The sequence below is a fragment of the Theropithecus gelada genome, chromosome 13 (assembly GCF_003255815.1).
Source record: "Theropithecus gelada isolate Dixy chromosome 13, Tgel_1.0, whole genome shotgun sequence".
Classification (NCBI taxonomy): domain Eukaryota; kingdom Metazoa; phylum Chordata; class Mammalia; order Primates; family Cercopithecidae; genus Theropithecus; species Theropithecus gelada.
The window spans coordinates 68,283,528-68,299,775 of record NC_037681.1 but is presented as its reverse complement, the minus strand read 5'-3'; the positions used below and the strand labels follow the sequence as shown (position 1 = coordinate 68,299,775).

Below are 16,248 nucleotides of genomic sequence, written 5' to 3'. Positions count from 1 at the left end.
AAATCACAGCTGTTTCTGTGTCAAAGTAAGACACTCCAGGCAAGAGTGGGATGTTTCATTTTTGCTGATACAATTTCAAACAGCAAGGCCAGGAGAGGTGGCTTACGCCTGTATTCTCAACACTTTGGGAGGCTGAGGTGGGAGTGTCCCTTGAGCCCAGGAGTACAAGACCAGCCTGGGCAGCAGAGTGAGACCCTTTCTCTACCAAAAAAAAAAATTAAAAAGATACCAGCTGGGCATGGTGACGCATGCCTGTAGTCTCAACTACTGGCGAGGCTGTGGAAGAATCACTTGAACCTGTGAGGTCAAGGCTGCAGTGAACCATGATCACACCATTGCATTCCAGCCTGGGTGACACACAGAGACCCTATCTCTAAATAAATAAATAATAACAATAATTTCAGCCAGCAAAGTTTCTGAAAGCCTATGACTTTCGAGAACAAGATTTCTGAAATTGCCAAGTGTAAAAAAACAGTATTCCTTATGCTACTTTGGGCTTTGGGATGGCAGTTTATCCTTGGGAGAGATTGTGTTTCCTGTTTAACTTTGTAGCTGCCTTTATCTTTGTTATCCCAGCCAGAAGACTAGCAGGGAATGTTTCAGATTTCTCATTCCTTGCTTATTTTAACTTTCTCAATTCTCAGGAAAAAGGAGGGGAGAAACTTTGTGCAAGTCAGCTGGAAAGAAATAGCACTTGCAGTCTGCCTTTGTTTAGCAAGGGTACAGAAATCAAAGCCTCCTGTGTACTCCCCTAAGTACCAAGGTGTGGTGGAGGCTCTGGGAGACTGGCTGGGGGAAGACAGGCTCAGAATTCACTTGGAGAAAGGGAAGATGGGCTTGAGGGCTTCCATAGCCTGGAGGCAGTCCCCTCCCCCACTCCAGCTATCTTCTCCATCCAGTGGCTAACATCCATTATTATTTTATTTTTTGAGCCAGGGTCTGGCTCTGTCACCAGTGCTGCGAACATGGCTCATTGCAGTCTCAACCTGTCCTGGGCTCAAGCAGTCCTTCTGCCTCAGCCTCTAGAGTAGCTGGGACTACAGGCACGCTACTACCATGCCTGGCTAATTTTTAAATTTTTTTTGTAGAGATGGGTCTACCTATGTTGCCCAAGCTGGTCTCAAACTCCTGAGCTCAAGCAATCCTCCCACCTCAGCCTCCCAAAATGCTGGGATTACAGACATGAGCCACCTTGACTAACTGGCTGGAAACTTCCATTATCTCAGACCATAAATGGCCCTGAGGGATAGAGAGATGGGGAGGGCTAGTACCAGCATTTCTCTAACTCTCCAAAGCCATCCTGGGTGGAATTGCCAAGTACTTTCCTAATATGGTCTCAGCCTCTGATCTCCAAAGTATGGCCCCAGTCTTGCCTCCCAAATGACTGGCCCTTCCTGCCCTCTGCATTCACTGTTCTGGAATCAGCCCCGCTCTGAAGCCATGCAGACCTGTTCTCAATCCTGGCAACCTTGGGTACATGTTGGGCACCTTGGGTAAATTTTTTGCACTTGAGCCTTGGTCTCCTGATAAATGGGGATTCACTAATATTTGCTTATGGAGGTATTGGGAGGATGGAATGAGATGAAGTAAAAACTGCTGTCAGGCGTCTAATGTATGCACTATAAATATAAATCCTTCCCTTCCCCTCAGGCTGCTTTTGCCCCCTTTGCCATTTCACAATGAGCCAAAGTATGATGGAACTGGATAAGCCCTGTGGGGACCCACTCAGAATCCCTGATTTGGTGTATAAAGATTATTTTAGGCTGAAGACATTTGAGATTCAACAGATGCAGAAAGAAGCCTTCTCGGAGCTTCCTAAATCTGACTAAAAGCAGAAGAAACTTTTTTTTTTTTTTTGAGACAGGGTCTTGCTGTCATCCAGGCTAGAGTACAGTGGCACAATCATTGCTCATTGCAGCCTCGACCTCCTAGGCTGAAGCCATCCTCCTACTTCAGCACCCCACCTCCACCCCCATTAGACAGAGAGAGGTACAGGTACAGGCTAATTTTTGTTTGTTTGTTTGAGACAGAGTCTCACTCCATCACAGAGGCTGGAGTGCAGTGGTGTGATCTCGGCTCACTGCAACCTCTGCCTCCTAGGATCAAGGGATTCTCCTGCCTCAGCCTGCCGAGCAGCTGGGATTATAGGTGCCCGCCACCACGCCCATCTCATTTTCGGTATTTTTAGTAGAGATGGAATTTTACCATGTTGGTCAGGCTGGTCTCAAACTCCTAGCCTGAAGTGATCCACCTGCCTCGGCTTCCCAAAGTGCTGGGATTACAGGCGTGATCCACCATGCCCAGCCAAGTGCAGGCTAATTTTTATAAGAAAAGCAGAAATCTTTGAGAAATGAAGACTGCTATGTATTTCTTCTTCCAGAAGCTACCAGGAAAGAGACCAAGAATAAACCTACTTCGAATTCCCTCTCCAGGGGAGTTTCATGGCTATGAAGAGATAATAGAAAGACCATGGGCCCCTGCATAAGCAAATGTTATCACAAACTTTATCTCCAGTTCGTTTTCCTAAAAATTCACTTGTGTTTCATAAAGAAACCTATGCATTCTTCCCATAGGAGCCTTTTCTTACCCCTTCCACTTCCCCACTACAGTGTATAAGCCGCAAATTGTAACCAGCCCTTTGAGCTGTGCATCATAGAGCACTCCTGTGCATAAGGGCATTGCATGCCTAAACAAATATGCAAAATTGTCTTTTGTCAGTTCAATTTGCAAATATCCAGTACTTGAACTTAAGAGTATAAAGGAAAACTTTTTCCCCAACATCCCTTATCCTCTGGGCCAACCCCTTCAATATAAGGAGAAAATGAGAAGTTAAGCAGCTAGGTGAGGGAGGGAGGGGCCCAGATTTCCCACTTACTAGTTGTGTGACCTTGAATGGATTACTTAACCTGTCTGTGCTTAGGCACATCTATGACATTGGGCAAATAATAGTACTCATCTCACAGGGTTGTGCGAATCAAATGAGTTAATGCCCATAAAGTGCTCAGAGCTGTTGGACATAGAGTAAGCAGTGTATAATCATCATTTTTATTATTAAAGGGTGCTTGCCTGAAGAAAAGATTCTTGCCTGAGAACACTTAGTTAATGAAGCTTAGAACTGAAATGAGGCCGGGCACGTTGGCTCATGCCTGTAATCCCAGCACTTTGGGAGGCCAAGGCGGGTGGATCACCTGAGGTCAGGAGTTCAAGACCAGCCTGGCCAACATGGCAAAACCCCATTTCTATTAAAAAAATACAAAAACTAGCCAGGCATGGTGGTGCACACCTGTAATCCCAGCTACTCAGGAGGCTGAGGCATGAGAATTACTTGAACCCCAGAGGCAGAGGTTGCAGTGAGCTGAGATCACGCCATTGCACTCCAGCCTGGGTGACAGAGCGAGACTCTGTCTCAAAAAAATAAAGAACTGAAATGAACATACTTTCTTCTCCCTGTATTAAATAACACGTAAGGCCAGGTGCAGTGGCTCACGCCTGTAATCCCAGCACTTTGGGAGGCTGAGGTGCGGATCACAAGGTCAGGAAATCGAGACCATCCTGGCTAACACAGTGAAACCCCGCCTCTACTGAAAATACAAAAAAAATTTAGCCAGGCGTGATGATGGGCACCTGTAGTTCCAGCTACTCGGGAGGCTGAGGCAGGAGAATGGCATGAACCTGGGAGGCGAAGCTTGCAGTGTCGCGCCACTGCACTCCAGCCTGGGCGACAGAGCAAGACTCTGTCTCAAAAAACAAAACAAAACAAAACAAACAAACAAAAAACCACTGAAGACCAAACAAAAATAATTTGGCTGCTTGCTCCAGGAAATATCTGCTCCTTACCTTGCTGGACTCACCCCCACCAATCCATTATGTCATGAATTCTGCCCCACCCAACTAGTTTCCTTCTTTGCAAGACCCAACCTCAAATGACATGGAGGGGGAAGGTAGTTCCAGACCCCCCTAGATCCAAATGCCTGGTTATCTCTCTGGCATCTCAAACTTCTCAACTTTAACATATTCTAAGCTGAACTTTTTTTTTTTTTTTGAGACAGGGTCTCACTCTTGTCATCCAGGCTGGAGTGCATTGGTAAAATCTCAGTGCACTGCAACTTCCGCCTTCCGCCTCCCAGATTCAAGCAATCCTCCCACCACAGCCTCCCAAGTAGCTGGGACAACAGCTGCATGCCACCACTCCCGGCTAGTTTTTGTATTTTTTATACAGACAGGGTTTCATCAGGTTGCCCAGGCTGGTTTTGAATTCCTGGGCTCAAGCCATCCACCCACCTAGGTCTCCCAGAGTGCTGGGATTACAGGTGTGAGCCACTGCACCCAGCCTTAAGATGAACTCTTGTCTCCCCTCCTCTAATCTGTCCTCCACATCTTCTCCATCTTAGGGAGTGACACACCTCTATTCATCCAGTTGCTCAAGCCAGAGACCAAGTAGTCAGACTTGATACCTCCTCTCCCTTGCCCTTCACATGCAAAGCCTCAGCAATGTCTGCCAATTCCACCTCCACACACAGAATAAAACTGTCTCCTCTCTTCTCCCATTACTCACAGAATCCTGCTAACATGGCTCTCTGCTTTTGCTATCATCTTACTAACATTCCTCCATTTTCTTTTCTTTTTTTTTTTTTTTTTTTGAGACTAAGTTTCGCTCTTGTTACCCAGGCTGGAGTGCAATGGCTCAACCTCAGCTCACTGCCACCTCCACCTCCCAGGTTCAAGCGATTCTCCTGCCTCAGCCTCCCAAGTAGCTGGGATTGTATTTTTGCCTTTTTAGTAGAGATGGGGTTTCACCATGTTGGTCAGGATGGTCTCGAACTCCTGACCTTGAGTGATCCACCTGCCTCGGCCTCCCCAAGTGCTGGGATTACAGGCATGAGCCACCACGCCTGGCTCTTTTTTTAATCTTTAATTTTGTTTAGCGATGGGGTCACACTCTGTTGCCCAGGCTGGTGCAATCATAGCTCACTATAGCCTCAAACTCCTGGCTCAAGCATTCCTCCTGTCTCAGCCTCCCAAGTAGTGGCATTACAGGCACAAGCCACCATGCCTGGCTAATTTTTAAATTCTTTGTAGAAGCAGGGTCTCACTATGTTGCCCAGGCTGGTCCCAAACTCATGGGCTCAAGCAATCCTCCAACCATGGCCTTCCGAAGTGCTGGGATTACAAGTGTGAGCCACCACACCCGGCCTTCATCCATCTTCTGTACAACAGCCAGAGCACACATCAGATGGTGTCACTTCTCTCTCCCATTAGAACTTCCCAGTGGATTCTCACCCATAAGGAATAAAATCCAAACGCCTTACTGCTGGTCCCTGTTACTTCTCCAATCTTATTTGATGCCTTCACTTTCCTCATTCATGGTACTCTAGCCAGGCTCAGAACCTCTTTCCCATCTCAGAACCTCTGCATTGGCTCTGCCTTCTGTCCAGTGCTCTCTGTCCCTGACTTTACATTACTGGCTCCTTCTCAACCTTCACATCTTCGGTAATCTAAAATAAGTCTCCTTTGTTACTCCCCCCCCCCCCCCCCCCCTTTTTTTTTTTTTTTTTTTTGAGACAGAGTCTGACTCTGTGGACCAGGCTGGAGTGCAGTGGTGCAATCTTGGCTCACTGCAACCTCTGCCTCCTGGGTTCAAGCGGTTCTCCTGCCTCAGCCTCCCTGGTAGCTGGGATTACAGGCACCCACCACTATGCCCAGCTAATTTTTGTATTTGTAGTAGAGACGGGGTTTCACCATGTTGGCCAGGCTGGTCTCCAACTCCTGACCTCATGTGATCCACCGCCTTGGCCTCCCAAAGTGCTGGGATTACAGGTGTGAGCCACCAGGCCCAGCCTCACTTGTTACTCTCATCTGTGCACCAATCACATTTTTTTCTTTGTGGAATCAACTTCCTAATTTTACTTAGTTATTTGTTTATTTGTGTATTGCTCTTCTCCACTGCACTTCAGGCGTTAAAGGCTTGTTTACCACTGTACACTCAACACTCAAGAACAATGCCTGTGTATACTTAGCCCTTATGGCAAGTTGATTGCCTTAATGGCCCCCAATTCAATGGCCTTCTTTCTTCCTATAATTTTGTAAGTCCCTCCCACTTTGTCTCTGGCTTGCCATGTGACTTGCTTTGGCCAATAAGATGTTAGCAGAGGTTTGAAAAGCACATATGAGCTCCCTCTTGCCTTCCCACACAATTGGGCTTGTTCTTTCTTGGCCTCCTGCCACTGCTATGAGAGCATGCCCACTAGTCTGCTGGAAGGATGAGGAACGGGAGAGGAATGTGGAGGAGATCTGAGTCAGCCTAGCAGAGCACATCCAGAGCAGCTGACCCTCAGATGTGTGAAGGAGCCCAACCAAGATCAGCAGAGCCATCTGCCTGACCTGCAGCTGAGACACATAAATAAGAAACCTGACAGCTGGGTGTGGTAGCTCACACCTGTAATCCCAGCACTTTGGGAGGCTGAGGCGGGAGGATCACTTGAGGCCAGGAGTTCGAGACCAGCCTGGCCAACATGACAAAACCCCCCGTCTCTACTAAAAATACAAAAATTACAAGAATCGCCTGGACCTGGGAGGCGGAGTTTGCAGTGAGCCGAGATCACACCACTGCACTCCAGCCTGGGTGACAGAGTGAGACTCTGTGTCAAAACAAAAACAAAAACAAAAAATTAGCCAGGTGTAGTGGCAGGCACTTGTAGTCCCAGCTACTAGGGAGACTGAGGAACAAGAATCATCTGAGCGGCCGGGCGCGGTGGCTCAAGCCTGTAATCCCAGCACTTTGGGAGGCCGAGACGGGCGGATCACGAGGTCAGGAGATCGAGACCATCCTGGCTAACACGGTGAAACCCCGTCCCTACTAAAAAATACAAAAAACTAGCCGGGCGAGGTGGCGGGCGCCTGTAGTCCCAGCTACTCGGGAGGCTGAGGCAGGAGAATGGTCTAAACCCGGGAGGCGGAGCTTGCAGTGAGCTGAGATCCGGCCACTGCACCCCAGCCTGGGCGACAGAGCAAGACTCTGTCTCAAAAAAAAAAAAAAAAAAAAAAAAGAATCATCTGAGCTTGGGAGACGGAGGTTGTAGTGAGCTGAGAACACGCCCTTGCACTCTGGCCTGGTGACAGAGGGAGACTCCATCTGAAAAAAACAAACCTGAGACTAGAGAAACCATAAAGCCAACCTACAGAATTATGCACAACAATAAATATTATTATTTTAGGCCACTATGTCTTACTCCATTTTGTGCTACTGTGACAGAATACCAGAGACTAATTTATAAACAGTTAAAATGTATCCCTTACAGTTCTGGAGGCTGGTAAGTTCAAAATCAAGGCAGCAGCAGATTTATTGTCTGGTGAAGGTCCAATCTCTGCTTCTGAGATGGTGCCTGGAACACTGCGTCCTCCACAAGGGAGGAACACTGTCCTCACAGGGAGGAATGTGGAAGAGCAAAAAGAGATGAATTCCCTCTGTCAAACCCTTTTATAATCCAGTCATAATTAATCCATCCAGGAGGGCCAAGCCCTCATGGCCTAAACGCCTCCCAAAAGGTCCCCACTTCCCAACACCATTGCGGGGTGAGTGGATATGGCAGGGCAGAAGGGAGGTGAGCATCCTAGGGACCATGTGTTGGGCCTTCAGCGTTCTACAGGACCCTGGGCCATACACAGAGACTGCAGGGTGAGTTCTGACCAAGCTGGCATGGCCAGTGAGGCTTCCAGCACCAAGTACACAAAGAGTATGAAAAGCCAGCTGATACAGGAGGGCCCTGGGAAGACCAAATGTGTATCCTACAGGAATCTGGCCTCAGCAGTTCTCAGAGGAAAGGGCCAGCAGGTGGGTTTCCTTAGGCCCTGGGGAGAGAGGTGGGACATGCCTCTTTGGCACTCTGTGCTGTGTGACTGTTTTTGTTTTTGATTTGAGACAAGGTCTCACTTTGTCACCCAGTGGAATGCAGTGGTGCAATCTTGGCTCACTGCAACCTCCACCTCCCAGTTTCAAGCAGTTCTCCTTCCTCAGCGCCCTGAGTAGCTGGAATTACAGGGACCTGCCACCATGCCGAGCTAATTTTTGTATTTTTTGTAGAGATGGGTTTTTGCCATGTTGCCCAAGCTGGTCTTTTTTTTTTTTTTTTTTTTTTTGAGACGGAGTCTCGCTGTGTCCCCCAGGCTGGAGTGCAGTGGCGTGATCTCGGCTCACTGCAAGCTCCGCCTCCCGGGTTCACGCCATTCTCCTGCCTCAGCCTCCTGAGTAGCTGGGACTACAGGCACCCACTCCGCGCCCGGCTAATTTTTTTTGTATTTTTAGTAGAGACGGGGTTTCACCGTGGTCTCGATTTCCTGACCTTGTGATCCGCCCGCCTCGGCCTCCCAAAGTGCTGGGATTACAGGTGTGAGCCACCGCGCCCGGCCCAAGCTGGTCTTGAACTCCTGAGCTTCACAATCTGCCCACCTCGGCCTCCCAAAGTGCCAGGATTACAGGCATGAGCCACTGTGCCCGGTCCTGTGTGACCGTTTATGTCCACCCCTGTCTCCTTAGCCCCAAGAAAATGGGGCCCATGTGGATCATGTTTGCCACTGTCTGGGCTCAGAACATGACGCCCCAAAGTATGGTACCTTGGAATGTAGGGTATTTTGAGCTTCAGGAGATTGAGAGGGCTGCAGAAGCAAGAAGTTTTCGATGAACTGCCTTGCCCTCCTTTCTCTCCTGAAGTGGGTCAGAGAAACTAGAACTCCTCTTCCTGGAAACAAACCATAAAAACTAGCAAGGTCACTCTCTGACCTCCTCCCTTCTCCCTTGAAGATCCTCCTGTGACAGGTGTCCTCCCGATACCTAGAGAGAAGGAACATCATACAAAGACACAAAAGAATTTGAACAAACAGGCCCAGCTGAGCTCTTCCTAATCTGTTACTCTTAGGTCACACCCCCTTTTGTCCAATCACATTTCTACGTGACCGTTTTTTTTGTTTGTTTGTTTTTCGGGAAACAGAGTCTCACTCTGTCACCCAGGCTGGAGTGCGGTGGTGCGATCTCGGCTCACTGCAAGCTCCGCCTCCCAGGTTCATGCCATTCTCCTGCCTTGGCCTCCTGAGTAGCTGGGACTACAGGTGCCCGCCACCATGCCCAGCTAATTTTTTTTGTATTTTTTTAGCAGAGACGGGGTTTCACTGTGTTAGCCAGGATGGTCTTGATCTCCTGACCTCGTGATCTGCCCACCTCGGCCTCCCAAAGTGCTGGGATTACAGGCATGAGCCACCGTGCCTGGTCTCTATGTAACTGTTTTTCATCAAACCGTGGCATAAAAATAGACAGATTTCCCTGGTCTTTGTTTTTGTTTTTGTTTTTGAGACAGAGTCTTGCTCTATAGCCCAGGCTGGAGTGCAGTGGCGCAATTACAGCTCACCACAACCTCCGCCTCCAGGGTTCAAGCGATTCTCCTGCTTCAGCCTCCCAAGTAGCTAGGATTACAGATGCTCGCCACCACATCCGGCTAATTTTTGTATTTTTAGTGGAGATGAGGTTTCACCATGTTGGCCAGTCTGGTCCCAAACTCCTGACCTCGAGTGATCTGCCCGCCTTGGCCTCCCAAAGTGCTGGGGTTACAGGTGTGAGCTACGACTTCCGGCCTTCCCTGGCCTTCGGGCCTTCATTCCAAAGGCTTCCATGTCACTAAAACTTTGGTTAAATTTATGGGCCAGGCGCAGTGGCTCACGCCTGTAATCCCAGCACTTTGGGAGGCTGAGGTGGGTGGATCGCCTGAGGTCAGGAGTTCAATACCAGCCTGGCCAACATGGTGAGACCCCATCTCTACTAAAAATACAAAACTTAGCCGGGCATGGTGGCACATGCCTGTAATCCCAGCTACTTGGGAGACTGAGGCAGGAGAATCTCTTGAACCCGGGAGGCGGAGGTTGCATTGAGTCCAGATCACGCCACTGCACTCCAGCCTGGGTGATAGAGTGAGACTCTGTCTGAAACAACAACAACAACAAAAATTTATGATGCCTTTCTCTAGTTAATGTCTTTTGTTATAGGCATGAACTTCACGATGGGTGAGGCAAAGATAACTTTTTCTCCCCTACACAACCTTCACACCTTCAGAACTTAATATCCTGGGGCACAGGAGGGCACAGTGAAAGTCTGGGGAAGGAATGTGTCCCAGAAGGGGTACATGTAGACCCTGTATGATCAACCCGATCAACTGAAAAGCAGATTCACACCAGTCCTCCACACCAGAAAGGGACTCACCCTGGCTGGTTTTAATAATGAGTTGCCTCTTAGTGCTGCCCTTAGTGTTTTCTTTCTTTTCTTTCTCTCTTTCCCTCTCTCTCTCTCTTTCTCTTTCTCTCTTTCTTTCTTTCGAGATGGAGTCTCACTCTGTTGCCCAGGCTGGAGTGCAGTGGCACGATCTTGGCTCACTGCAACCTCCACCTCCCGGATTCAAATGATTCTCCTACCTCAGCCTCCTGGGTAGCTGGGACTACAGGCGCATGCCACCACACCTGGCTAATTTTTGTATTTTTAGTAGAGACGGGGTTTTGCTATGTTGGGCAGGCTGGTCTCAAACTCCTGACCTTGTGATCTGCCTGCCTAGGCTTCCCAAAGTGCTGGGATTACAGGCGTGAGCCACCACGCCTGGTCGTTTTTTCTTTCTTGATTGTATTCTTTTATTCACCTGTTTAGAAACAGGATCCTGCTGTGTTGCCCAGGCTGGAGTGCAGTGGCTGTTCACAGGCCTGATCATCGCGCTCAGCAGTCTGGAAGTCCTGGGGTCAAGCGATTCCCACCTCCTTCCCACTCCCTCCCCTGTGGCTGGGACTACAGGCACGTGCTACCGTGCTACCGCGGCGGCTTGCCCTCAGTTTTGATTTGACTTCCCACACCCTGGAAGTGAGCAGAGGGGCCAGGAGGGTGGTGAGCAGCAGGAGGTTTGAGGAAGGGCAGATATCAGCGGTTTGCTCCTTCGGGCCTTGAAAATTCAGGGACGTGAGGATCTTGCACATCAGCCGCCTCGGCAAGACAGAGTGGCTGACCCTTGGCAGGGAGCGGATCAGAGCCTCCAGTCCAGACGACTGGTTTGAAAAATCTATCCCAGGCCGGGCGCGGTGGCTCAAGCCTGTAATCCCAGCACTTTGGGAGGCCGAGACGGGCGGATCACGAGGTCAGGAGATGGAGACCATCCTGGCTAACATGATGAAACCCCGCCTCTACTAAAAAATACAAAAAACTAGCCAGGCGAGGTGGCGGGCGCCTGTAGTCCCAGCTACTCGGGAGGCTGAGGCCGGAGAATGGCGTAAACCCGGGAGGCGGAGCTTGCAGTGAGCTGAGATACGGCCACCGCACTCCAGCCTGGGCTACAGAGCGAGACTCCGTCTCAGGAAGAAAAAAAAGAAAAAGAAAAATATATCCCAGGTGGCTGTGAACTTGTCCCGTCCTCCCGGCTTCCTTCTCTACAGTCCCGGAGCGAGCTTGTGCTCTCAGCAGAGGTCGGAACCAAGAACAGGTGTCCGCCTCAGAGGCCGGGTCCCCACTGCTTGGGCTGCGCTCGTCGCGGGTGCAGGGCTCCGTTTGACCACCAGAGGGCACTCTTGGCCAGGCGCTGGAACAAGCTCGCCCGACTGGGCTTTGCAGCCCCTCTTTCATCTTCCCACTGTCCCTGGGCTCCAGGGTCTGGCCCCTGGTTCTCCAATTCAGTGGCCGGCACCCCGACACCCCTCTCCCTAATCCCAAAGGCAAGCACCACGCGAGGTCAGAAAAGGAGTATTGAAAAGAGACATGCACTTAAATTTGCATTTCAGATAAACAAATAGTACTTTCTTTCCTAGGCCATCTTTTGTGGAAAGGTATACCTTTTTTTAGCATATGTCCAGTGCAATAGTTTTGCTAAATCTGGCGACCCTATTTTGGCATCAGACCTTTGCACCGGGATTCCAGCCTCACTTTTGACAAAAATTCTCTACTTGACCAAACTCAGGCACTTCTGAGCTCTTTTCCAACTAGGCTTGACTTTTGGGTTTCTGTGTTCTCTCTGCAGCCTCAAACCCCTGGGCACAAGGGATCCTCCCACCTCAGCCTCCCGAGTAGCTAGGACTAAGGCTCACATTACTACATCCAGCTAATTTTTTTAAAAAAATTTGTTTTTTGGTAGAGATGGGAGTCTCACTATGTTGCCCAAGCGGATTTTAAACTCCTGGCCTCAAATGATCCTCCCGCTTTGGGCGTGGTGCCCGGCTTGCATTATCCAATTTTTACAAGAATCCTAAGTCAGTGGAGCAAGAACTCTCCACCCTTGATATCTGATCACTTTTATTATTATTATTATTATATATTTTTTTTGAGACGGAGTTTCGCTTCTGTTGCCCAGGCAACAGAAGTGCAGTGGCGTGATCTTGGCTCACTACAACCTCCACCTCTGGAGTTCAAGCAGTTCGGCCTCAGCCTCCCAAGTAGCTGAGATTATAGGCATGTGCCACCATGCCAGGCTAATTTTTTTTTTTTTTTTAAGTAGAGATGGAGTTTCACCATGTTGGCCATGCTGGTCTCGAACACCTGACCTTAGGTGATCCTCCTGCCTCAGCCTCCCAAAGTGCTGGGATTACAGGCACAAGCCACTGTGCCTGGCCAATATCTGATCACTTTTACTTTTTTTGACATGGCGTCTCCCTCTTTGCATGCAGGCTGGAGTGCAATGGCGAGATCTCGGCTCACTGCAAACTCCACCTGCCAGGTTCAAGCAATTCTCCTGCCTCAGCCTTCCGAGTAACTGGGATTAGAGGCACACGCCACCAAGCCCATCTAATTTTTTTTTTGTATTTTTAGTAGAGACAGGGTTTCACCATGTTGGCCAGGCTAGTCTCAAACTCCTGACCTCAGGTGATCCACCAGCCTCGGCCTCCCAAAGTATTGGAGTTATAGGCATGAGCCACAGCGCCCGAGCCCGATCACTTTTATTTTAGGAGGTGAGTTCTTTTAAATTATCACTCCCAGAGAGACTCTAAAATGAGACAAGCAATCATGCCCTAACTACCCTCTTTGAGCTATGCCTTCATCTCTTGAAATGGCTTGCTATTGCCCTAAGTAGCTATAAATTAACCTAATAATGCCATCCTGGGCATTGTTACTACACCCTATAGCTTAACAATATATAGCCAATCATTAACCAATGCTATTTCTGGCAACCAATGGGAATTCCTGACAAACAGCTTTGTGTTTTTGTTTTGGTTTGGTTTTGGTTTTTTGTTTTTGAGATGGAGTCTTGATCTGTCACCAGGCTAGGGTTCAGTGGCATGATCTTGGCTCACTACAACCTCCGCCTCCTGGGTTGAAGCAGTTCTCCTGCCTCAGCCCCCCGAGTAGCTGGGATTACAGGTGTGCACCACCACGCCCAGCCAATTTTTGTATTTTTAGTAGAGACGGGGTTTCACCGTATTGGCCAGGATGGTCTCAATCTCTTGACCTCGTGATCTGCCCTCCTTGGCCTCCCAAAGTGCTGGGATTACAGGCGTGAGCCACCGCGCTGGGTCCACAAACGACTTTGTATCATCCTGCTCCCTAGCCTCCTTTTTTGCCTTTAAAAACCTGCTTGTAAAAAAGATCAAAGTTCATATTCAAGGGTTACTTGGGTCTGAGTCTTCCAGGCAGCTGTCCTCAGTTTGGCTCAAGTAAACTCTTTATATTTTGTGCCTCGGCCTCTTCCTTTTAGGTTGAAAATATCTGCCGGGCGCGGTGGCTCAAGCCTATAATCCCAGCACTTTGGGAGGCCAAGACGGGCGGATCACGAGGTCAGGAAATCGAGACCATCCTGGCTAACACGGTGAAACCCCATCTCTACTAAAAAAAAATACAAAAAACTAGCTGGGCGAGATGGCGGGCGCCTGTAGTCCCAGCTACTCGGGAGGCTGAGGCAGGAGAATGGCATAAACCCGGGAGGCAGAGCTTGCAGTGAGCTGAGATCTGGCCACTGCACTCTAGCCTGGGCGACAGAGCAAGACTCTGTCTCAAAAAAAAAAAAAGAAAAAGAAAATATCTAATCAGGTTCCTCATCCTCCACTGCACTCCAGGTAATCTCTGATCACCCTGCCTGCCTTCAAGAATCCTGTCAGGTCAGTTTAGCGAGGATATCCCCTTCCCCCGATGTTTCCTCTTAATAATTTCCATGCACACACCCACCTCTGCCCCCGCTACACACACACACTGCTCCTTGACTATAGATTCCTACTTGCAGTGCTATGTTTGGAGTTGAGCTCAATCTCCCAATCTCTCCCCACCTTGAGCAGCCCATTGCAGTGGTTTCTATAACTATCTTCATAGTCCCTCCTTTAATAAAGTTTACCTGTCTTCAACAAGTGCCATGAAACTTTTTTTTTTTTTTTGAGGCGGAGTCTCATTCTGTCACCCAGGCTGGAGTGCAGTGGCTGAATCTCAGCTCACCGCAAGCTCCGCCTCCCGGGTTCACGCCATTCTCCTGCCTCAGCCTCCCGAGTAGCTGGGACTACAGGCCTCTGCCACCACGGCCGGCTAATTTTTTTGTATTTTTAGTAGAGATGGGGTTTCACCGTGTTAGCCAGGATGGTCTCGATCTCCTGACCTCGTGATCTGCCCACCTCGGCCTCCCAAAGTGCTGGGATTACAAGCGTAAGCCACCACGCCCGGCCGCATTTTTTTCTTTAACACATTCGTAACTGAGTGGCAGGAGTGGTCCTCCTCTTTTCTGAGCTGAAGCTCAGAAATGGGTTAGGATACCTTCTGAAACTGCCTTTGCAAAATTATGACTAAGACAGTGAAAGAGATCTAACTTGACTGACTCCGTGTTGCTTCTAACCTCCAAGCTGTCCTTGTTCATTCTTGGGTATAGGCTGAACTAACTTTGGGAGAAACTTAATTTACAGTTTAAACAAATATTCCAGCCTGGCCAACATGCTGAAACCCCATCTCTACTAAAATTACAAAAAAAAATGGCTGGGCATGGTGGCTCATGCCTGTAATCCCAGCACTTTGGGAGGCTGAGGTGGGCGGATCACCTGAGGTTGGGAGTTTGAGACCAGTCTGACCAACATGGTGAAACCCTGTCACTACTAAAAATACAAAATTAGTTGGGCATGGTGGCACATGCCTGTAAGCCCAGCTACTCGGGAGGATGAGGCAGGAGAATCGCTTGAACCTGGGAGGCAGAGGTTGCAGTGAGCCAAGATCACACCATTGCACTCCAGCCTGGGCAAAAAGAGCGAAACTCCGTCTCAAAAAAAAAAAAAATTACAAAAAAATTGGCCAGGCATGGTGGCATGCGCCTGTAGTCCCAGCTACTCAGGAGGCTGAGGCAGGAGAAGCGCCTGAACCCAGGAGGTGGAGGAGGTTTCAGGGAGCCAAGATCGTGCCACTGCACTCCAGCCTGGGTGAGTGAGACTCCGTCTCAGAAACAAACAAGCAAACAAAAAAACAAAGATGGTAACAGTCCTTTCCCAAAGCAGACCTTCTTCTTTCCTGGGGACTAGATTGCCTTTGTAGGACTAACATTAGCCACAAGATTAGAAATTATGGTTTAGGAGTCATGCAACTGGAGGCTACAAGATTCTGACCCTCCCTAACCTGCTCCTAAGATCAGTGCTTGAGATATTTTGCAGACCCTGCACTTGATGGATCGGCTGGCCCCACCTAGATCAATAAACTGGCTCATCTGATCTGTGGCCCCCACCCAGTAACTTACTGAGCACAAGAAGACAGCTCCCACTCCCTATGATTTCATCTCTGACCAGTCAGTACTCCTGGTTCACTGACTTTCCCCCACCTACCAAGTTATCTTTAAAAACTCTCCTCCCAGAATGCTTGGGGAGACTGATGGGAGTAATAATAAAACTCCAGTCTCCCGCACAGCCAGCTCTGCGTAAATTACTCTTTCTCAATTGCAATTCTCCTGTCTTGATGAATCAGCTCTGTCCAGGCAGTGGGCAAGGTGGACCCCTTGGGCAGTTACACTTCCATAGGTAGCCAGAAGTCTATTGTGCTCAGCTAAAGGCTCAACAAACCTTTGCTTGTTTTCTCTTCATTCATTAGAAGCTACTGGTTCTTGACTTTTTTTTTTTTTTTTTTTTGAGACGGAGTCTTGCTCTTTCACACAGGCTGGAGTGCAGTGGTATGATCTCTGCTCACTGCAACCTCTGTCTCCTGAGTTCAAGTGACTCTCCTTCCTTATCCTCCCAAGTAGCTGGGGCCACAGGCACACACCACTGTGTCTGGCTAATTTTCATATTTTAGTA

General features: G+C 49.0%; 1 protein-coding gene across 1 annotated transcript in view; it reads left to right on the top strand.

The window, feature by feature from the left end:
* Positions 1-7,619: 7,619 nt before the first annotated feature.
* Positions 7,620-16,248, top strand: part of LOC112604493 (uncharacterized protein C8orf59 homolog) — a 48,422-nt gene continuing 39,793 nt past the window's right edge. Inside the window, exon 1 of the mRNA XM_025353523.1 lies at positions 7,620-7,675. Coding sequence (XP_025209308.1) covers positions 7,620-7,675 — 56 coding nt within the window. The remainder of the gene's footprint in view (positions 7,676-16,248) is intronic.